General features: G+C 36.4%; 2 protein-coding genes across 2 annotated transcripts in view; one reads left to right on the top strand and one right to left on the bottom strand.

Moving 5' to 3' along the window:
• LOC135364298 (ankyrin repeat domain-containing protein 26-like) overlaps positions 1 to 24,767 on the top strand; it is a 362,531-nt gene that overhangs the window by 174,256 nt on the left and 163,508 nt on the right.
• Positions 1 to 24,767, bottom strand: part of LOC123842471 (ankyrin repeat domain-containing protein 26-like) — a 126,902-nt gene that overhangs the window by 25,391 nt on the left and 76,744 nt on the right. The window contains 10 exon segments of the mRNA XM_064593500.1: positions 4,431 to 4,560; positions 12,273 to 12,346; positions 12,544 to 12,597; positions 14,444 to 14,537; positions 14,867 to 14,937; positions 18,720 to 18,830; positions 18,832 to 18,873; positions 20,267 to 21,223; positions 22,671 to 22,805; positions 23,740 to 23,923. Coding sequence (XP_064449570.1) covers positions 4,431 to 4,560; positions 12,273 to 12,346; positions 12,544 to 12,597; positions 14,444 to 14,537; positions 14,867 to 14,937; positions 18,720 to 18,830; positions 18,832 to 18,873; positions 20,267 to 21,223; positions 22,671 to 22,805; positions 23,740 to 23,923 — 1,852 coding nt within the window.

Genomic DNA, 24,767 nt, shown 5'->3' on the forward strand with positions numbered 1-24,767 from the left:
ACGTCATGTAGTGCCCAGGGTCTGGCACTTAGGGCAGTGTCCACAGTGTGTGCTGCATGCACTCTGCTGTTGTGTTCTGGCTGCTCTATCCTTTAGGCCAGTCATCTGCAGAGGCTCTCCCCACCTGCTGTGGGCAGTGTTTGGTACCTGGCTGGAATGTAGCAACTTTTAAATTCGGTGTGCTCTGGTGTGCTTGTGAAATGAGACCTGTCACCACCTCCACTGGAACTGAGGTCCTCCTGAATCTATTCAGGAGATGTGGTGTGGGCAGAGGTCTTCTGGGGGCGGGGGGGGAAGGCCTGCTGTGCTGGAACTGAGGCAAGAATGATTGATCAGGGCAGTTCCACTGGAGTGCAAGGGGATGGTTTGATGTAAGCAAATTAGACAGCCAGTGTCAGAGCTGCACCGCTTCCCACAGGAGGCTCTGTGTTGGTGCTGAGGGGCAGTGGAGGGAAATGGCACCAGCTGGTTCCTTTGTTCCTAGAGAAGAATCTCCGTCAACACTGCCTCTCAGGGACATGCTCTGAGAAGAGTGAGTAATCTCCCCACTGTATGCCCCAGGCACTGTTCAGATCACTGTTTCCGTGCTGTATGCTCCCGGGTTGTTTACCTGCCTTCTCTCCAAGAGCAGCACAGTGCCCTACAGGCTCTATCCCAGCTAAGCCTGATGACCTTTAGAACTCCAGGCTTTAAGCCCCCCTCGTTGTAAGAACTCATGAAATTCAGCCCCTCTCATCTTCCAAGCCAGTGGGTATGAGGAAACGTTCTCTTTGGGCATTTCCATGTACTCCTCTCCTGCCCTTCTCTATGACCATGAATCCCTCCCCTCTATAACAGCCACGATCTGTTTCTCTCCTAAACCACATCTCTGTACTTCTACCTTCTTCGATGTGTCCTCTTCCCTCTTTAGTTGTGGAGTTTGTTCTGTCAGTCTTCAGGTATTAGGTGAACTTAGGCTCCTCTTACTCTGCTACCATCTTCCTTTCTCTCAAGACATTTCTCTAAGATATGCTTCAATTACAAATTATTACAACTAGGCAGGCATGCCCCTATAGATTTTCCCCTCAAGTTAGGGGAGAAGAAAGACCGGCAAGCAGAAAGACAATATGATTGCAAGTATAACAGCTGAAAAACTAGGAATAGTTTAATAACCAAAATTGGACCTTTTACCTGATCTCCATTAACTGAAATTCTAAAAGAAATAGCCAGCTTTGAGTATTTTTAAATCAATCTAATACTCAATCTTCATTCTCCTTTCATCAGTGAGGAAATAAAGAGAACATTATGGAATCATTTTTAATCTTTTCAGTAGCAAACCAAATGTACTGTCCATTGGCACTATTTAAATTAAATATAGGTGGTGCCTGGGTGGCTCAGTCATTAAGCATCTGCCTTTGGCTCAGGTCATGATCCCAGGGTCCTGGGATGGAGCCCACATCAGGCTCCCTGCTCCACGGTAAGCCTGCTTCTCCCTCTCCCACTACCCCTGCTTGTGTTCCCTCTCTCGCTGTGTCTCTCTCTGTCAAATAAATAAATAAAATCTTTAAAAAAATAATTAATTAAATATAATTTCTCCTTTATCTTATTCCAAGCTTGTTTATGTGGGGAGGTAAGTAAGACCATCTCATCTTTATGTTGTATCACAATGCTTTCCCATATCATACAAAACTGGCTTTGAAAATTTATGGCATTCAAATTGCTAATCTACTATTTGTCTCTGATAACTCAATTAAATACTACCTGATATTTTACAGCTGTATTCTTGAAATAATGTAATGAAATATTTATTCCATTAATTATTTATTGAGCTATTAAAGGACATATCTTTCTATTTAAAGTAAAAGAAGATGGATACAGACAACTGTATTTTCTGAGAATGTAGGATCTGTGCCAAGAACAGGATCAGCACCTGTGTTATACAGAAGAACCCGGTCAAAATAGTATCTAATTGTGAATTACAAGATGATGGATTACCAAGATTTCAAAACAGGAAAGCTGACAGCCCAGAGTTCATCTTTTCCTTCCTGGATGGTGAAATTTATAGATGAGTCTATGCTTTATAATAAGTTAATAAAACATAATGAAGTAACGAGTAGACAGCAGATCCTATGACCAAGATTTGATGGAAACGGATGTGGGAGGCACTGAGTGAGCGACTCAAGATATGAATGGAGAAAAGAACCAGAACTCTATCTTTTCGAGTCTGACTTCTCATCATATCATGGAGTCAGCAAGGCATAAGCTGGTAAAAGGCTCCTTCAAGAAGCAAAAAATTTCTACAGGAGTAAAGTTAAGTTCTACTACACTTTTATTAGTACATAAATGAGTGGTAAATTTGCAAGATGACTAGGGAAGAATTCTCATAAACTTTGATTGGGCAGTGACATAAGGATAGACATATAGATAAATGTATTAGAATTGACAATCTAAAAATAAACTGTCACATTATGGTGAATTGATTTTCCAATTTTAGTATATGTGCTGCCGAAGCGAGCACATGGTGAATTGATTTTCAACAAGGGTGTCAATTAAATGGAATAAGAATAGCCTTTTTAATAAATGGTAGTGGGACAAAGTAATAAAATTAGACCTCTACCTCATAGCACATATACAAAATCAACTCCAAATATAAGAGCTAAAATTATAAAACTCTTAGAAAAAAACATATCATTTGTGACTGGATTTGGCAATGGTTTCTTAGGACACCAAAAGAAAAAACAGATTAAGTATATTTCATCAAAATCAAAAACTTCTTTGCTTCAAATGTCACCATCAAGAAAGTGAAAAGGCAAGCTACTGAATAAGAGAAAATATTTGAAAAGCCTGTATCTGATAAGGGATTTGTATTTAGGATATACATAAATAACTCTTACAATAATGAAAAGACAATCCAATAAAGAAATGGTCAAAACAATTGATTCATTCTTTAAGGAAGATATAGAAATGGATAATAACCACATAAAAAGATGAGCTACTCAACATCATTAGTTTTTGTTTAGTTTTTTTTTCTAACGTTTTATTTGTTTATTTGACAGAGAGAGAGAGAGAGCACAAGCAGGGGGAGATGCAGAGGGAGAGGGAGAAGCAGGCTACCCGCTGAGCAGGGAGCCAGATGTGGGGCTCAATCCCAGGAACCTGGGGTCATGACCTGAGCCGAAGGCAGACGCTTAACTAATTGAGCCATCCAGGTGACCCTCAACATCATTAGCTTTAAGCAAAATACAAATCAAAGCCACAAGATCGATGGAACTCATCAAGTGTATTATGCTAAGCCAAACAAGTCAGTCAGAGAAAAATAAATACCCTATGATTTTACTCATATGTGGAATTTAAGAAACAAAACAGATGAACACAGGGGAAAGGGGGAAAAAAAAGAAGAGAAAGGGAGGCAAACCATAAAAGACTCTTAACTATAGAGAAAAAAACTAAGTGTTGCTGTAGTGGAGGTGGATGGGGGGTGGGCTAGATGAATGATGTACTTGTTGTGATGAGCACTGGGTGTTGTATGTAAGTGATGAATCATTAAATTCTACTCCTGAAACCAATATGTTAACTAACTAGAATTTTAAAACTTCAAACAAACAAACAAAAAACCCCACAAGATGCCATTTCCCACCCACTAGGATGGCTATAATAAAAACAACAGATAATGGCAAACATTGGCAAAAATCAGGAAAAATGAGAACCTTCAAACACTGCTGACGAAAATGTAAAATGGTGCAGCCATGTTGGAAAACCGTGTGGCAGTTCCTCAAAGGGTTAAAAAAAAAAAAGAAAAGGTTAAAGAGAGTTACCATATGACCCAGCAATTCCATTTGTAAGTATATATCCAAGAGAAATGAAAACATGTTCACACAAAAACTTGTACGTGTGTGTATAATAGCATTATTAACAACAGACGAAAAGCAAAACAATCTAAAGATCTACCAACTGATAAATGAATAAATTAAATGTCGTATGTCTGTATAGTGGGATATTATTAGCAATAAAAAGAAATAAAGTACTGACACATGCTACAAAATAGGTGTAACTTGAAAATATTATGCTAAATGAAAGAAGGCAGTCACAGAGGACCACATATTGTGTGATTCCATTGATATGAAATGTCCAAAATAGGCAAATTTATAGAGACAGAGAGTAAGTAGTGGTTCCCTAGGGCTAAGGAGAGTAGGGAAGGGGAACCTAGCATAGGGCGACAGGTAAAAGGTACAGGACTTCTTTACAGGGTAACAAAAATGTTCTAAAATTGATTGTGGTACTCTTCGAATTTGCACATTACGTTCATTTTATCTCAATAAAGCTGTTACCAAAAAAAAAAAAATGTAGCACGTATATAAAATTAATAGAAAACATTTCATTGCTCAAAGCACTGAGTGACTTATTTCCCAAAATTAAATGATTCTGGAGTCCCAAAACTAATTAAAAATTACCTTCTGTTTTAGCATATTAATCTGACTATCCATTTCAATTTGATTGGTTTTTGAATTTCCAGGGAAAGTAAGCTCTCTACCTTCATATTCACTTAACTTTCTCCTTGTCACGTTTAAGAGTTTCTTAAATCTGCGGAAGGTATAGAATGAGTAAGTCAGGTTTTTTAAGAGTAAATATTTAATAATTGTTTAAATAGATAATATGTTCTATCATATAAACAAATCTATAAATTATGATCTCTCATTTGTCCCAATCTCACATTGTTTAAGAACATACTAACTAAATTATAATCTCAGGTAAAAAATATGAAGAAAATTTTTATGACACAACTGGCAGAATTAATACTGTAACTATATTAAGAGTTCTTATACATAAGTTATTAATATTTATTTTCAGTATCTTAATAGAATCATCTATTATTAAATAGTGACTATAAACCAGAGACCAGTATCCAAGGTGAAGAAGAAAAGCATACTTATCCATGAATGTTTTAAAAAGACACAAAAATACATTTTGGTACCCACTAACCACAGTCTACAAGAAGAAAAGAAAATACATACAAAAAACATCAAAGGAGATCACTCACAAAAAAAGAAGAAAGAAAAATCTTTAAAGTCTGAGTTGAGAGGAAAAATGAAGAGACAAAGCTTTAGAAGAAAGGAAATCAGCAAAGAGATAATGTGTGATGGTCTATGAGACTGTTTCAGGAAAGAAGTTACATATCTTGGCTAGGACACTGTTAACAAAGTGAAAGGGTTGCAAAACAATGCAGAGAAAGACAGTTAAATGAGAGAATATCAGAGAACAAATTTGAGTAGTCAGCAAAAAAAAAAAAAAAAAAAAAAAAAACAGAAAGGGAGCCCTGTGGGAGCTACAGACATTGGAAAAAACTTTTTTTTTTTTTAATCTGAGTGGTAAAAGCATGATTGCTAATTTTATTCTTCTTTAAGTCAGACATATATTTTCCTCTGTATATTTTATAATTAAAAAATGCAGAAAGAAAATATAAGCAAGTTGAATCCAAAAAGATGGTGGAGGAGTAGGAGAGCTTAGTTTTGTCTGGTCCGGAACTCACTCGATAGCTATAAAATGATTTTGAACACCTGTGAACTCAACCGGAGATCTAAGAAAAGAATTGCCGCAATTCTACAAATAGAAAAGTGACCACGTTTGGGGAGGGTATGTGTTGTGGTGACCGCTGTGTATTATGTAAGACTGATGAATCACAGATCTGTACCCCTGAAACAAATAATACACTGTATGTTAGTAATAAAAAAAAAAAAGAAAAGCAACCACTTTCTGCAAGTCTTTTTTAACTTTCATTTTTACAATTACATTCTATCCTTTCATTGTATTTAATTTTATTTTTGTATATATATATAAGTTTTTCTTTCTTTACAATTTGGGATGTAGTTTTCTAACAAACAGACCCAAATACATACAGGATCCAGTGTATTTCTCTGTTCTGTTCACCTGATTATATTCTTTTTTCTTTTTTTTTTTTTTTTGGTCTGGGTCTCTTCTAATTTGTTTAGTGTATATTTCACTGGGGTTGTTGTTGCTCTTTTAGTATTTTGTTCACTCATTCATCTATTTTCTGGACAGAATGACAAGATGGAAAAACTCAGCTCAAATAAGAGAACTAGAGGCAGTAAAGACTGCCAAGGACCTAATCAGTATGGACATAAGAGGTCAGAACTAGAGTTCAGAATGACGATGATAAAGATACTAGCTGGGCTTGAAAAAAGTATAGAAGACACTAGAGAATCCCTTTCTGAAGAAATAAAAGAATTAAAATCTAATCAAGTCAATATCAAAAAGGCTATTAATGAGATGCAATCAAATATAGAGGCTCTAAAAAAATAGAGGCTCTAACTGAGAGGATAAATGAGGCAGAAAGGAGAAGTAGTGATATACAAGACAAAATGACAGAGAATAAAGAAGCTGGGGAAAAAGAGAGATAAACGACTGGATCACGAGGTGAAATTTCAAGAGATAAGTGATACCATAAAGCGGAACAATAGTAGAATAATTGGGATCCCAGAAGAAGAGGAAGGGGGGGGTGGCAGAAGGTGTGTTTGAGAGATTAGAGCAGAGAACCTCCCTAATCCGGAGAAGGAAACAGGCATTCATATCCAGGAGGCACAGAAAACCCCCTTCAACATCAATAAAAACAGGTCAACATTTCGATATATAGTAGTGAAGCCTGCAAATTTCAGAGACAAAGAGAAAATCCTGAAAGCAGCTCAGCACAAGAGGTCCTTAACCGACAAGGGTAGAAACATTAGACTGGCAGCAGACCTAACCACAGAGACCTGGCAGGCCAGAAAGGACTGGCATGATATATTCAGGGTGCTAAACGAGAAAAATATGCAGCCAAGAATACTGTATTTATCCAGCAAGGCTGTCATTCAAACTTGAAGGAGAAAGAAAGAGTTTCCAGGACAAACAGAAACTAAAACATTTGTGATCACTAACCCAGCCCTGCAAGAAATATTAAAGGGGATCCTTTACGCAAAGAGAGAGCCCCAAAGTAACACAGACCAGAAAGGAACAGAGACAATATACAGTAACAGTGATATAACAGGTAGTACAATGGCACTAAATTCATATCTATCAATAGTTACCCTGAATGTAAATGGGCCAAATGCCCCAATCAAAAGATGCAGGGTATCAGATTGGATAAAAAAGCAAGACCCATCGATATGCTGTCTGCAAGAGACTCATTTTAGACCCAAGGACACCTCCAGATTGAAAGTGAGGGAGTGGAAAACCATTTATCATGCTAATGGACATCAAAAGAAAGCTGGGGTAGCAATCCTTGTACCAGACAAATTAGATTTTAGACCAAAGACTGTAATAAGAGATGAGGAAGGACACTATCATAATGACTTAAAGGGGTCTATCCAACAAGAAGATCTAACAATTGTAAATATGTGTGCCCCTAACATGGGAGCAGCCAATGACATAAACCAATTAATAATAAAATTAAAGAAACACCTTGATGATGATACAATAATAACAGTGAATGACACACTGGACTGTGGGAAACAGACCTCCACAACAACCACTGGTGCATGTTCGTTCAGACTCCGAGATCTCTGAGAAAACTCGATTTGCTGGGTTAAAAATAAGCCGAAAGGATCAGAGTGAATTGCCCTTGGGACGTGTGTGGTCTGTTCTAAAGTACGCAGCAGAAGATGTTTTGTAGATAGGAAGCCACCTGTAAACAGCACACTGTGCACTCCCCTCTTGGTTCCCTTGCCCTGTAAATAGCACACTGTGCACTCCCCTCTTTGTTCCCTTGTCCTGCTTTAAAGATTCTTATCATACATGCGGGACTAATCCTATGTACATGGAAGAATGTGCCTTACTAAGCCCATGCTGTAAATCATTAGAGATCTATAGCGCTGTAGAAGGTATATAAGATTATGGAAAATAAACCTCGGGACCTTGGGCTGATTGCTCGGGGTCCCCTGTGCCTCGCAAAACTGGCATCTCTTTTCCTCAGTTCCTTCACCGCCCCAGGTCCACGACTCTCTGAGGTCGACACTGGACCAGATGCACTTCACAGATAGATTCAGAGCATTCCAACCTAAAGCCACAGAATACACATTCTTCTCGAGTGCACATGGAACTTTCTCCAGAAGACATCACATACTGGGTCACAAATCAGGTCTCAACCGGTACCAAAAGTAGGGGATCATTCCCTGCAGAGTTTCAGACCACAACGCCTTGAAACTTGAACTCAATCACAAGAGGAAATTCGGAAAGAACTCAAATACATGGAATGTAAGAGCATCCTATTAAAGAATGAATGGGTCAACCAGGAAATTAAAGAAGAATTAAAAGAATTCATGGGAACAAAGGAAAATGAAAACACAACTGTTCAAAACCTTTGGGATGCAGCAAAGGCAGTCCGGGGAGGGAAGTAGAGAGCAACAACAGCCTTTCTCAAGAAACAAGAAAGGTCCTAAATACACAACCTAACCTTACACCTAAAGGAGCTGGAGAAAGAACAGCAAATAAAGCCGAAACCCAGCAGGAGAAGAGAATTAATAACGATCAGAGCAGAAATCAATGAAATAGAAACCAAAAGAATAGTAGAACACAGCAACGAAACTAGGAGGTGGTTCCTTGAAAGAATTAATGGGATCGATAAACCCCTGGCCAGACTTAGCAAAAAGAAAAGAGAAAGGATCCAAATAAATAAAATCATGAATAAAAGAGGAGAGATCACAACCAACACCAAGGAAATACAATTTCAAGAACATATTAGGAATGACTATATGCCAACAAATTAGGCAATCTGGAAGAAATGGATGCATTCCTAGGGAGGTAGAAACTACCAAAACTGAAACAGGAAGAAACAGGAAACCTGAACAGACCCACAACCAGCAAGGAAATTGAAGCAGTAATCAAAAATCTCGCAAGAAACAAAACTCCAGGGCCGGATGGCTTCCCTGGGGAGTTTTAACAAACACTTAAAGAGGAATTAATGCCTATTCCTCTGAAGCTGTTTCAAAAAATAGAAATGGAAGGAAATCTTCCAAACTCTTTCTATGAGGCCAGCATTACCTTGATCCCAAAACCAGACAAAGACCCCACCAAAAAGGAGAATTACAGACCAATATCCCTGATGAACACGGATGCAAAAATTCTCATCAACATACTCGCTAATAGGAGCCAACAGTACATTAAGAGGATTATTCACCCCAACCAAGTGGGACTTATTCCTGGGCTGCAAAGGTGGTTCAACATCCGCAAATCAATCAACGTGATATGCTACGTTAATAAAAGAAAGGACAAGAACTGTATGATTCCTTCAATGGATGCAGAAAAAGCATTTGACAAAGTACAGCATGCTTTCTTGATTAAAACTCTTCATGGGGCGCCTGGGTGGCTCAGTCAGTTAAGCGGCTGCCTTTGGCTCAGGTCATGATCCTGGGGTCTTGGGATCGAGCCCCACGTCCGGCTCCCTAATCAGCAGAAAGCCTGCTTCTCCCTCCCCCTATGCCTGCCGCTCTGTCTACTTGTGCTCTCTCTCTATCTCCCTGTCAAATAAATAAATAAAATCTTTAAAAAAACAAACAAACAAACAACTCTTCACGATGCACGGATAGAGGGCACATACCTCAATACCATAAAAGCCATGTATGAAAAGCCCACGGCAAATATCATTCTCAATGGGGAGAAACTGCGAGCTTTTCCCTGAAGGTCAGGAACACGGCAGGGATGTCCACTCTCACCACTGCTGTCCAACATAATACTAGAAGTCCTAGCCTCAGCAATCAGACAATGAAAAGAAATAAAACGCATGGGAATTGGCAAAGAAGAAGTCAAACTCTCACTCTTCGCAGGTGACATAATACTCTATGTGGAAAACCCAAAAGACTCCACCCCCAAATTGCTAGAACTCATACAGGAATTCAGCAAAGTGGCAGGATATAAAATCAATGCACAGAAATCTGTTGCATTTCTATACACTAACAATGCGACAGAAGAAAGAGAAATTAAGGAGTCAAACCCATTTACAATTGCACCAAAAACCGTAAGATACCTAGGAATCAACCTAACCAAAGAGGCAAAGGATCTGTACTATGAAAACTATAGAACACTCACGAGAGAAATTGAGGAAGACGCAAAGAAATGGAAAAACACTCCATGTTCATGGATTGGAAGAACAAATTTGTTAAAATGTCTATGCTACCACTACCCAGAGCAATCTGTGCATTCAATGCAATCTCTATCAAAATACCATCAACTTGTTTCACAGAGCTGGAACACATCATCCTAAAATTTGTACGGAACCAGGAAAGACCCCGAATAGCCAAAGGAATGTTGAAAAAGAAAACCAAAGCTGGTGGCATCACAATTCCGGACCTCAAGTTCTATGACAAAGCTGTAATCATCAAGATGGTATGATACTGGCACAAAAACAGACACATCGGCCAATGAAACAGAACAGAGAACCCAGAAACGGACCCTCAACTCTATGGTCAACTAATCTTCGACAAAGCAGGTAAGAACAGCCATGGGAAAAAAGACAGTCTCTTCAACAAATGGTGTTGGGAAAAGTGGACAGCCACATGCAGAAGAATGAAACTGGACCATTTTCTTACACCATACACAAAAATGGACTCAAAATGGATGTAAGACCTAAATGTGAGACAGGAACCCATCAAAATCCTGGAGGAGAACATAGGCAGCAACTTCTGTGACCTGGGCCACAGCAACTTCTTGCTAGACACGTCTCCAAAGGCAAGGGAAACAAAGACTTCATCAAGATAAAAAGCTTTTGCACAGCAGAGGAAGCGGTCGACAAAACCAAAAGACGACTGACAGAATGGGAGAAGGTATTTGCAAATGACATGTCAGATAAAGGGCTAGTATGCAAAATCTATATAGAAGAACTTATCAAACTCAGCACCCAAAGAACAAATAATCCAGTCAAGAAACATGGAAGACGTGAACAGACATTTCTCCAAAGAAGACATTCAAATGGTCAACAGACACTTGAAAAAATGCCCAACATCACTTGGCATCAGGGAAATAAATACACATCAAAACCACAATGAGATATCAGCTCACACCTGTTGGAATGGCTAAAATGAACAAGTCAGGAAACAACAGATGTGGCAGGGATGCAGACAACGGGGAACCCTCTTACACTGCTGGTGGGAATGCAAGCTGGGACAGCCACTCTGGAAAACAGTATGGAGGTTCCTCAACAAGTTGAAAATAGAGCTACCCAGCGACCCAGCAATTGCACTACTAAGGATTTACCCCAAAGATACAAATGTAGTGATCCGAAGGGGCACCTGCACCCCAATGTTTATAGCAGCAATGTCCACAATAGCCAAACTGTGGAAAGAGCCCCGATGTCCCTTGACAGATGAATGGATAAAGAAGATGTGTAGATATATACAATGGACTATCACTCAGCCAATAAAAAAAATGAAATCGTGCAATGACGTGGATGGAACTAGAGGGTATTTTGCCAAATATGTCAGTCAGAGAAAGATAATAATCATTTGATTTCACTCCTATGTAGAATTTAAGAAACAAAACAGAGGAGCATAGGGGAAGGGAGGGGAAAATAAAACAAGATGAAATTAGAGTGGGAGACAAATCACAAGAGACTCTTAATCATAGGAAACAAACTGAGGGTTCCTGGAGCATAGGAGGGGAGAAGGATGGGGTAACTGGATGATGGACATTAAGGAGGGCACCTAATGTAATTAGCACTGGGTGTTATATAAGACTGATGAATCACTGAACTCTACCTTGGAAAATAATATACTTTATGTTGGTTAACTGAATTTAAATTTAAAAAATAATATTAAAAAAAAGAAAATATAAGCCAAACCAAGATAACTTTTGATATGATTAAACAGTGACACAGGTTTTTAGATATTAAAATACTTGTTGGAAGGGAAGAACACTATTAAAAGGAAATATTACCAAAGAACAAAGATATCTTGCAGAAACTCTTCAAAATGGACAATGAAAATTACAGTTGTTATTGTTAAAGGAACTATTGTTATTATTTATGTTATTTATATTATGTTATTTATATTATTATATTTATTTTATAATTATATTATTATATAATTATAATATATAATATATTATATATAAATATATTATATAATTTATAATTATATTATTAATATAATATAATTATATTAATATATTTATATTATGTATTTATATTATTATTTAAGGAATCATTAAAGAGTAAGTGTAATATTTTGGCAAGTATTTGTATTTAATAAAGTAAAATTACAGTTAAATCCGTTAATTAATGGTTAAAATTATCTGAAATATTACAGTCTTACCTAGTCATCTCTTTTTCTAATTCACCATTTTTCTTCATTTCTTGATCCAAACTACATTCCAGAGATTGTTTCAACTCAATACATTTCTTTTTTTTTTTTAAGATTTTATTCATTTATTAGACAGAGAGAGAGAGAGAGCACAAGCAGCGGGAGTGGCAGGCAGAGGGAGAAGCAGACTCCTCGCTGAGCAAGGAGCCCGATGCGGAACTCGATCCCAGGACCCTGGGGTCATGACCTGAGCTGAAGGCAGACGCTTAACTGACTGAGCCACCCAGGCGTCCCTCAACTCAATAAATTTCTTTATCTGTCCCTTTTCTTCATCAGACTTTGAAAATAATTTTTAAAGAAAATTATATTTAAAAATCTAGATACTCATTCTTCTCTCATAAAATATTATTTCTCATGAATTCATAAGTAATAACGTGTTTAGAAAGGCTCATATACTACATTTTATACATTTTATAAATTTATAATTTTAAATTTATATAATATAGTTTAAAATTTATAATTTTAAGTTTTATATAATATAGTTTTATAAACCTGATGCCAATAAATACAAATTTCAAATATAAGGACCTTTCTTAAAAACAGCTTAAACTGATTTTACATTTTCATCATTATTTTTTCTAGAATTTAAACTGCCAGAATTTACTTGTTAAATACAGAGGTTCTTACCCATATTAATACTAAGTGTTAATGAAAAATTTAAAAAAGTGGTTATATTTACATTTTAGTTTCTAAACATGCCCTAGAAACATTTTCATCCAAAGCTTAAGATACTCTGGGTTTTGTGAGATCATACCTTTTTAAGATAATCTCTGAAAAATTCCTATGCAGTCCCCATGACAGTTTTGATGATCGTCTGACTTTAGAAACTTTCGATGTTTCTTTGGCCACAAAAAGGACCAGTCAACAGAATGTGCTACTTCCCCTGATAGGTATAGCTGTATAATGAAATTTGCAAGGATGCAGCTTCTGTGACTAAAAGAAACTAGTGGTAGGTGCATCTACCTCATTGTTCCAACCTAGGACTCACAATGCAGTCTTCTCATCTTAAATCATTGGTAGCCTCTCCTATGAAGGAGGGTATAAATGGCATGATAATCCGGTTCTGCTTGGTAAATAGTTATATACTTTGCACTACGTATCAATAAGTTGTAATCCCGGATTGCACATTAATCTTTTCTGAGATTCGATTGCTAAATCTCTGAAAGGCTGATTAACTCAAATTAATGAAAAAAAAAAAAAAAGTTCCTGAACTTGCAGTGAATGCTAGGAGCACTATGTTACTATGTAAGGCCCTGATTGAGCAGTCATTTCCACTTTTTCACTAGCATCTCTTTTCCTTTTCAAAATCCAACAAAGAGAAAAATATATTCCTTTGAGAAAAATGTTTGCATAATGACCTAGTAGTCATTCTTTTTTTTTTTTTTAAAGATTTTATTTATTTATTTGAGAGAGAGAGAATGAGAGAGAGCACATGAGAGTGGGGAGGGTCAGAGGGAGAGGCAGACTCCCCGCGGAGCAGGGAGCCCAATGCGGGACTCGATCCAGGGACTCCAGGATCATGACCTGAGCCGAAGGCAGTCGCTTTAACCAACTGAGCCACCCAGGCGCCCCCTAGTAGTCATTCTTGATGATGACAACAAATTACAAATTTATAATTACAAATCACAACAAATTATCATGAAAGTAATCCATTCTCAAATCTAACTGAAGGGTTTAGATTACAAGAGAAAGTCAGAATTCAAGATCAAATTATGACTCAAAGTTTCAGAATTTTTAAACATACTGAAAAATATTAGTAGGGACTCGGACGTTTGTATGCCAATATTCACAGCAGCATTACTAACAATAGCCAAAAGGTGGGAAAACTCAATTGTCCACTGCCAGATAGATAAATAAAATGTGGCATGTATAAAATATTGCTTATCTTAGACTACCACAATCTTTTTTATTACAATCTTACTATAAAAATTATTACTTTACGAATTCAGTCAACTTCATCTATAAAGAGGAATTATACTACCAGTAGCAAGTAGCAACAATATGAATACAATAAACATTTTTATTAGTGAGAATTTTCATATTATCCTAAATGGTCTTATATACTACTACTAGAGAAATAAAAATTCCTTTTCAGTAGGACAGAAATTAAGAGACTGACTTACCAAACTTGTACTTAACAGGTTTTCCTGAGGTTGTTCAATTTTGCACGCTTGTTTTTTGACTGTAACTTTTAACTTGGCATTTTCAACTTCAAACCTAAAATGAGTATTTTAAAATTTATCTCACACATAAAAATTTAAAAGTACCGTATAATTTCTAAACAAACATCTGTCTTACATAAATTCTTAAAAATTTAAAAAGTAGAAGATTTGGCAATTGTGCCATTTCTCTGGTTGTGTTTTATAGTTAATGTGCAAAACTTAAAGATAATATGCAAAATTTATGCATTTCCAAATAGCGCAAAGCTGAAATTTTTATCCAGCTTAACAATGATGTAATTATATTAACTGATATATTTCTCATTCTACCCTGCTTCTCTGCTTTATAAATACTCAAGTTATTTTCTGTGCTGCTTTAAATTGTACTTTTGCACGTGATCTTTCGACGTCTCAATACATCTTACAGCCTCTGCATGTCGATCTTGTGCTTCTTGCAACTAAAAAAGAAAAAAAAGAAATACTTTTAACTACTGGCAATCTAGTATAAAACCACCATCAGCTGTTTTTGTAAATAAAATTTTAGTGGACACAACCACACTCTCCTCTACATACTGCTTTATGGCTACAGCAGATTTGAACTGCTGCAACAGAGACCTATGGCCTACGAAGCCTAAAATATTTACAGGGAGTCTGCTTCTCTCTATCTCTCCCTTTGCCCTTCCCCACTGTTCCTTCTCTCTCTCAAATAAATAAAATCTTAAAATAAAATATTTACAATCCCCTTACAGAAAAGTTTGCTGACTTCTCTAGTTACTAAAATGTCACATTTTTAATGTTTTTAAATTATATTTTATCAGCTAAATCTACGAATTTATATATGGGTCAAAGGGGGAAAGATAGGAAATTATCTTATGGTAAACATTTCTATTTTTGTATTCGAAGTACCACATCAATTATACTTTTAAATATTCACATATGTGATGACCATGGCTGTTCCAGTGCTTATAAAAGTTAACATGTTGCTTTCAGTGACAACTAGATATTTCATGGAATAGTATGAGAGGCATTATCGTCGTAGGAACCAGAATGCCTGGGGTCTGAATCCCAACTCACTAGGTATTAGCTGTGTGACCTGGAACAAATTACTTAAAATTTCTGTGTCTCAGCTTCTTCTCTATAAAATGAAGATAAAAATAGTATCTACCACACTGGCATGTTGGGAAGATTAATTTAGGAAATTTACATGAACTATTTTTTTTATTTTTATTTTTTAAAGATTGTATTTATTTGACAGAGAGAGAGAGACAGCGAGAGACGGAACACAAGCAGGGGGAGTGGGAGAGGGAGAAGCAGGCTTCCTGTGGAGCAGAGAGCCCAATGCAGCACTTGATCCCAGGACCCTGGGATCATGACCTGAGCCAAAGGCAGACACTTAACGACTGAGCCACCCAGGTGCCCCTATACATGAACTATTTAGAAGGGCATGTGGCACACACCAAATTCTGTCTGCAATTAGCATTATTATTGTTGCTGTAGGTTATGTTCTAATAATATTTCATATTTTAGGCAGATGGTAGGCCAATGAAAGTGGTCTCTTATACAAGTTACACTGAAATCGTTCTTCATACCACTGAAAGTGGCAGCAAATGGGGAGCATGAGGCCCAGAATACATCCTCCATACTTCAAAAAACTTTTACCAATTCCACTAGCTAACAGTACTTTTTTCCACTTATAATAATTTTAACTTACTGCCTCTCTATACTACTCAGTGGACAATCTCATGGACTACAGGGTAAATAGTACCTCCTAGACTGAGTAATAAATATTTACATGACCATCAGAGGCAAGGTAAAGCCACTGACGTGGAAATAATGGACTCTTGCTAAATCAACATTCCCAAATCATTTCATGTTTATATTATCTTAACAACTGTCTCTGTTACACTGCTTTGGCAAGTACTCTGATGAATACATTAAGGCTATGTGATATGGCATATCAGAAAAAACTGTCCCCAGGGGCGCCTGGCTGGCTCAGTGGGAAGAACGTGACTCTTGACTTTGGGCTCATGAGTTCAAGCCCCACGATGGGTGTAGAAATTACATAAGTAAATAAATACACAAACAAACAAACTTTAAAAAAGAAAGGTTAAAAAAAAAAAAAAGAAAGAAAGAAAAGCTGTGCCCGGAGCTTTATAGTTGGTAAAGTAATCTCAGTACTGGCTGCAAAATGAAGAAAGGCAAATTTAGACGGCTCTTCCACAGTGAGGGAGGAGAAACAAGCATTTGAACACTTCTCCTCTGTCAGATTAAATGCTTTCAATTTTACATTTAATTGCTTAAAATACATTTAGAATAAAAGCTTTGTTATGTCAATGCTTTCAATCAGAAATTATTGATACGGTATGAATACTTAATTTTATCCTAAACACTGTTAAGTTAAAATATTTTCAATTTATACAAGGATAGGTACCATGCATATCCCATATTTTCCCCCTTAGATAAATGTGTACGTAGACAAAATTATCTATCATGAAAAAAATAAAACCAATGTAAAATAAAGGACTAAATTGTTCTGCATAGACTAGATGAGACACGTGTGAAGAGATTAAAGTCAGTGGGAATTAGAATAGTCAGAGAGAGCTTCCTGGAGAATGAGAGACTATGAGCCAGGTCTGAATAGTGTAAGATTATGCAAGAGGAAGGGAAACTAAAAGGACAGAAAGGACAGCATGAGTAAAAGGCTGACAGATGGTGAAATCAACCCAATTACCTCAGAGGATAAAATCTGATGGCAGGGAAATAAAAACAGATGTCCAGACAACAATTAAATCAATGTTCAGAGCAGCATTATTAATGGCCATAAAGTGGGAAACAACCCAAAGGTGCATCAAATGATGAATGAACAAGGGTTTTGGCCCACAATGGAGTACTGTTGGACAATTAAAAAAAAAAATGAAGCACTGATATATGCTATAACACAGATGAACCCTGAAAACATTAAGTGAAAGAAGCTAGTCACAAAGGACCACACACTGTGTGACCCCCCTTTATATGAAATATTCAGAATAGGCAACTCTATAGAGGGTGGAAGTAGACTGGTGGTTGCCTGAGGCTGGGGGCTCAAGGGCTAAGGGTTTCTTTTCAGGGTGATGAAAATGTTCTACTTGATGGCAGTGATAGTTGCACAACTCTATGAATATGATCAGAAACACTGAACTATACATGTTAACTGGGTGAATTGTATGGTATGGGCATTATATCTCAATAAAGTTTTTAAAAAATCCAATGGGGGCGCCTGGGTGGCTCAGTCATTAAGCGGCTGCCTTCGGCTCAGGTCATGGTCCCAGGGTCCTGGGATCAAGCCCCACATCAGGCTCCTTGCTTGGCGGGAAGCCTGCTTCTCCCTCGCCCACTCCCCCTGCTTGTGTTCCCTCTCTCACTGTGTCTCTCTCTGTCAAATAAAATCTTAAAAACAAAACAACAAAAAAACAACGGCAGGACCCATTCTTAATTTCTTAATTCTCTCTTTTGGGTGTATATACCACACATGATCTGAATATTTCTATGCATTTACAATATATCTAAAAGGAAAAGAAAATGAAGGAAACACCTAAGTTCAACTGGTTTGTAAAATGACTTTTCTGTACAAGTTATCCTAAATTCAGTACAGATTCTGTATCCGTTCATAAAAGTGAACATGAGAAATAAGACCATTGTCTGAAACATTCCATTAAAGATTATCTTCTGATTTTGTATGGCTCACCTCATCATGGTAACAGAGATATCATTAAAAAACATTGCACCTGGGTGGCTCAGTTGGTTAAACATCCAACCCATGATTTCAGCTCAGGATCATGGAATCGAGCTGGCGTGGGGCTCTGTACTGGGCAGGGAGTCTGCTTGAGATTCTCTCCCTCTCCCTCTGCCTCTCCCCCAACTCATGTGTGTGCATGCGCACACGCTCTCGCTCTCTCTCAAATACTACATAAATCTTTAAAAAAATTGTACAATAGGAAAAAAAAGTCCCTCAATTTCTGTGAGGAATGATGAATCAGTTTCAACTTTCCTAAGGGTAAATACTGTAAGAAAAAAAAATGTATAACACAAATAGCAGAATGAAAGTCAAAGTTTAAGAAATAAGTGCATTGTGAAGATACTAAAATTACACTAAATTATAATGACAATACAAAAGAAAATGGTTCATAGAAATTAGCATCCTAAAACACTTTGTATTAACCTGCTACAGATTAACTGTTGACATGCTACATTTAATACATACCTGACTTCTGATTTGACCTAATTTCTTCCTCAAATCCTGTGTCTCATCTTCTAAATTAATACGGCAATGTGATGTAACCTCCAGCGAAGCCTCTGACATAGACTGTTTTTTTTAGGGCATCAGCCAGTTCTAGTTGAAGGTGTCTCACAGCTACCTAATAAGACGTTTCTGCTACTGATTTTATAAATTATCTTACTATTAAGTTATATTAATAATATATAACTCTAACATATGTACTTCGAAAAATATCACAACATATAGGTGTTATCCTCCTGCCTAGTCAGTGTTATGTTACTTAGATAATTAATTCAGCCCCACTCTCCATTCCTTGTTGATGAATCTGCAAAGCTTCCCACCCTACTGAAGTCTCAAAAAGAAATGGGTATATAGGTGGGCCTAGCAGTGGTAAATTCTACATGATGCCATGGTTTCCCTCTTTTTTATTAGAGGCTTAAATTAATGTCAAACTTCCTCACGTATTCAATCCTCTGCTCAAATCCTTCCAATACATTACTATCTCAGAACAAGAGTGAAGTCATGCTAATGGGCTTCAAGGCCCTAGATAACCTGGCTTTCACCTCCCTCCCTGGCCTCCATTCCTGCTACAGTACAAGAATCCTGCCACCCCTCATTAGTCTGAAAATGGAGATCCAATGCCAAATTAAAATATTACAGATACAATTCTCTTTGTATTGGACAAACTTATGCCCAAATGATAGTCATTGAGCTTTGAAATAAGCAAATTATTTGTAAAATTGCCTTAAAAAATTATAAATAGCAGTGGGAAGATTAAATCAAACAGTTTTGCTAAAGCTCTCCACAGTTGTCCCAAATTACGATTTAATGAAAAGTGCCTGCAAAGGGTTAAAAGGTCATAAGACACATGATTTCAGACTAAAAATTCAAATTTATATAAATAAAAATAAAATTATTTCAACCTAAAATGTATAAAAAGCTACCAAAGGAAAAGTACTGAGATACAGTGTCTACACTTCAGTTCATGTGGGAAATCTGGAGTAAACCGTCAAGTGAATCCACTTAATTGAATCTCAATTTCAACATGCTCATTGCAGGTATGAACATTTCCATTTGTCTGTTCATCATGATATTAAAATGTGGTAACAAAGATTAAAATTATTATTTTGCAGTATAAGACTAAATTATTAGTATCAGCCTACTATTAACAATTTATAACTTAACCTCTTAAACTTTCAAAGATGACACAACAATTTTATTCAAATTAAAGCCCCTCTCAAGTCTAGTTTTTATTTGCTGGATCCAAGTTATGCTGAATCATAGTCTATATATTTTTTATATTCAAGTAGATTCAAAATTCAGCCATAATCATTCAGGTCATGATCTCGGGGGCATGAGGTGGAGTTCTCTGATGTGGAGACCTCTTGGGATTCTCTCTCTCTCCCCCTCTGACCCACTCCCATTCATGTGCAGGTGCACTGTTTCTCTCTAAAAATAATAATAATAATAAAATTCTACTTTGAATTTTCTCTTAGAAAGCTTGAAAAATATTTATCTTTCTGGATACTAACTTCTCTTTCTACTTTCTCCTTTTCATACTGATACATTCTTCCTTTTAAAAGATTACATTAATTGATTAGCTCTCTATTGCTTGCTTCCAGCAAAAGACTGTGTTTTTCACTTTCAGCTTGAAGTTTTTCTATGATACCCTGAAACTGGTCTTGGATATTAATTAGTACATTTTCTTTACTGGCAGCTTTGTTGTGAGCATCATCTAGTTGCTGATGAAGCAGCATATTTTCACTTTGTAGTTGAGATAATCTCTCCACTAAGGATTCCTGCTTTCCAATGTATTTATTCACTTGATCTTGTTCATTTTGATACATGTGTTCCATTTCCTTTTTCTGACACTGTGTTTGACTTAGGTCTCTCTGTACACATTCTAGAACCAAAGTCTTTTCCCTGAGAGCATCTCTTGTGTGATGGAGCTCAATTTCTAAACTATTGAATTTACTTTCAGCTTTAGAAAGGTTTTGAGAAAGAAGCTCATTGTTTTCTTTTAGGTTAGACACATCAAAATTCAGTTTGTCCTGCAGACGAAACCATTCATCTTTTGTTCTCTGGAAAGCAAGTTCTAGGTCTCTTTTTGATGCCTGACTTTGATCATAATCCTCTAGAGCAGTAGCTAGTCTAGCTCGATATGATCCAACTTGTGTGTCCAGTCTTTCTTTGTTTTGCTTTTCATTCTCCAGTTTAGACTTTAGCATTGTATTCTCAGTGGTCAGGGCATTAATCTGTCCACTATATTCTAATATTGTTTTTGTTAATGTTTCCTCATTCAGTTTTATGGTCTTTAGAAGACTGACATTCTTTTCTTTTATAATTTCAATGTCTTCACAATATTTACTTTCCATTCCCTGGTTCTTATTGTTTATTGTGTCTATTTCTAGTCTTAGCATGGTAATTTCATCCTGCCACATGTGGGTTTTAGGCAACAGATCTTTTTCTTCTTTATGACTATTAGACATCTTAGTAAAACAAAGGAGACTTTTAGCTGGAACTCAATAAAATGACATTATCCTGATTTTCTCTGAAATTAAAGAATAACCTATGTTTATACAATGAACAGATTGCAGTAAGTGGATATCCCAACTGGAAAAAAATAAAGTGGGGTCCAAACCTCAAACTTGATACAAGCATAAATTCCCAAAGTTTCAAAAATTTAATTGAAGACAGTGAATGCATGAAAGGAGAAAAGAAATCAAGACACAATTTTTAAGAATCTCAGACCTGCAAAGGTCTTTCTCTGATTTACAACAAACCCAGAAAGCCTGACATAAAAGATTAATAAATCTGATTACACTAAAAATTGAATTTACAGTCTCATATCTAACACAGCTACCCCACGATAAAATCCAGAGCTCTGCCTTTATTTTGACAGATTCAATTTCCTAAAATTCTTTTTTCCTGACAATATTCCATACAAATTCTACTTTTCTAACATTTCTATAGTCACGTATAAGAATTACATCTACTGATAACTGACAAATCTAGGCACTGTACTATAAACACTTCGACCGACATCAGTGAACTTTTTAGTATCACAAATCTAGAATGGAGAGGTTTAAAACATTAAGCGAGCTACAGGACTTTCCCCAGGTCTTCTTACTCCACTACTAGTCTCTTACACCAAACCGCAGCTCTTCTCTAGTGTAAATCATACATACAAAAGAAGCCTTATATTTCAAAATACTGATGGTAAATAATGTAAAATTTATACAACTGTTAGAAAAATCATGAGATTATTTGCTGATGCAATAAATTTTATTTCCTCTTCATGATGTTTTAAATAGTGGAAAATACATGGAGCTATTTTATTAGGAATAAAACACTCATCAATAAATTATCATTAGCATATAATTGTTTTAAAAGTGCCTTGTAATGAAATAGGATATTACTTGGAGCAAATTGCTACTTTTCTCAAAAGTAGAGACTAAATCCAAAAGAAAGTCTCTCAACAGGCTACACTCTTCTCCTGTTCATCAGTGGCAGTGTTAAGCTAACTTCTCTTTCAATACAGAGGTGATGAAGTAACTGCCAAAAATTGAAACATATGTTGTTAGTAGCAATAGTTTTGAGCATATGGAAAGCTCAACAATTCTTATGGAAAGTAATAAAAGCCTCTCCTTTGGATGAGGACATGATGAATGTCACTATTTGACTCTTGCAGACAAACGCATTTAAATTAAGGATATTACTTTATCCACTGGACCAAAAATGTCACCACCCCCTATGGCCCCCAAATACACACACACACATACACACACACACATATATATGCTTTAAAATCCTCTATGCTTTCCATGATCTACAGTGTTGGTTTTTAAAATATATATATGCTACATGGAGAAAAAATAATAATTTATACATATAAATACATACACACATGTACTTAAAAATAACTAAAGAAAATACCCCAGAATTCATTCTGTTATTACCCACTTCTATCTCCTTTTGTTTGCAAAGGTGATTCTTTAGAATTCCATCTTGTACTCTGGCATTCTGTTCTCGAGAAAGTTGTAACTTAGCGTCATTTCGCTCTTCTACAACCTAGAAACATATTTTCATTAGGATTTTGGCTCACACCATTAAAAAAAAAAGTCAGGGACGCCTAGGTGGCTCAGTAAGTTAAGCGGCTGCCTTCAGCTCAGGTCATGATCCCAGGTCCTGGGATCGAGACCCACATTGGGCTCCCTGCTTGGTGGAGAGTCTGCTTCTCCCTCTCCCTCTCCCTGCCTCTCTGCCTACTTGTGCTCTCTCTCTGTCTGCCAAATAAATAAATCTTTAAAAAAAAAATCAAAATCTTAAGAGAACTTAAAAATAATGTTCAAAAGAAGTAGCCTTTTTAAATACAAGGATTTTATCCTGAATGAATAACTCAAATTTTAATTTAAATGACAGCTAAATTTGTCATAAGGTAAAAATACAAGAAGATATAGTATGTGAAAGTAAAATTTCTTTACAAAACATTTAACTAGTTCCATCATAGTCTCAAGGCGATTGAGCCTGTACTTTAACATAAAAAATTCAAAACTGGGGTGCCTGGGTGGCTCAGTTGGTTAAGTGTCCTACCCTTGGTTTTGGCTCGGGTCATGGTCTCAGGGTTGTAAGATCCAATCCTGAGTCGGGCTCTTCATTCAGCACAGAGTCTGCTTGAGATTCTTTTCCCTCCCTCTCCCTCCCCCTTTACTCCTTCCCTTGCTCATGCTCTCTCTCTAAAAATAAATAAAATCTTAAAAAAAAAAAGCCAACATTCACATTTATCTCAATTTACCCTCTATCCCTTCATTCAGAAAATATATAGAGAGCATATATGAGAGGCCAAGAATTCCAATAAGTTAATAATTTTAGCTAAAAATATTATACTTCCTATTAGGATAAAATTAAATTTTTTATCTATTTTATACCTAAATAATATACATTAAATCAAGGGTATATTATAAATAATACTGATGGAAATATGCAATTTTTATCAAAGATTTACCTGATCCAAATTATTTCTCACAGTCCTCAATTCCGCACCTACTGTTGCAAGACGAAGTTCAAGTTGTTGTTTCATTTCAACTTCTTTATTATACGGCTCTTCTTTTTCTCTGAATTGCTCCCTCATTTTTTCATATAATTTATCAGCATTTCTTCTTTTTTCTTCTTCTTGTGTGAAGGTAAATCTGCAAATAAATGTGCTTATTTTAAAATGTTTTGAAAGCAATAAAAAGTTCATTTTATGATCTGGTTCCACATATGTTGGTTTATTAGCCAAATGAAATTTCTATGTTCTCAATTTTTTTCCTTTCTCGGGCTCATGTTTACTTTCTCACTTCAATCTCTTCCAAAAAATATATATAGTTGAAAAGAAGCAATGAGAAAGCATTATGCAGCTTAGTAATAAGTTTTAGTACTAACTCTGGTAGATATTGTAGAGAAAGGAATTTTGAAATTTTTCAAGAAAGCTAGAATTAAAATTATCATTTTCTCCATATAGTCATAATTACTCCTCCATTAGAACAGATAATTTAGTTACTAAATAAAAAGAGAAGTTGCTCTTTATAAGAAAGTTTATAAATTCACTAGAAGTAAATTTCTACTTCACAAAACATCACAGGTACCTCCAAAAATAATTTGCAGTATAAGACAGCATCTGCAGATGTCATTTACACAACATACACCTGTAGATTACGGTGATCCAGGACTAGGTTGGGGAGTCTAATATCTATACATTTTATATAGATAGCCCTATACATTTTATGTTTCTTCTTCTGCAATATTCTCAATTTACCCTGTTGATTATTATTCATTTTACTTTTTTTAAAGATTTTATTTATTTATTTGACAGAGAGAGAGCACAAGCAGAGGGAGCAGCAGGCAGAGGGAGAGGGAGAAGTAGGCTCCCCACCGAGCAGAGATCTGGAAATGGGGCTTGATCCCAGGACCCTGGGATCATGACCTGAGCCGAAGGCAGACCCTTAACCAACTGAGCCACCCAGGCGCCCCTATTATCCATTTTATAAATCA

This window comes from Mirounga angustirostris, unplaced genomic scaffold (assembly GCF_029215605.1).
Source record: "Mirounga angustirostris isolate CCGP_5_RB_7025 unplaced genomic scaffold, mMirAng1.0.hap1 SCAF_5, whole genome shotgun sequence".
NCBI classification, from domain to species: Eukaryota; Metazoa; Chordata; class Mammalia; order Carnivora; family Phocidae; genus Mirounga; species Mirounga angustirostris.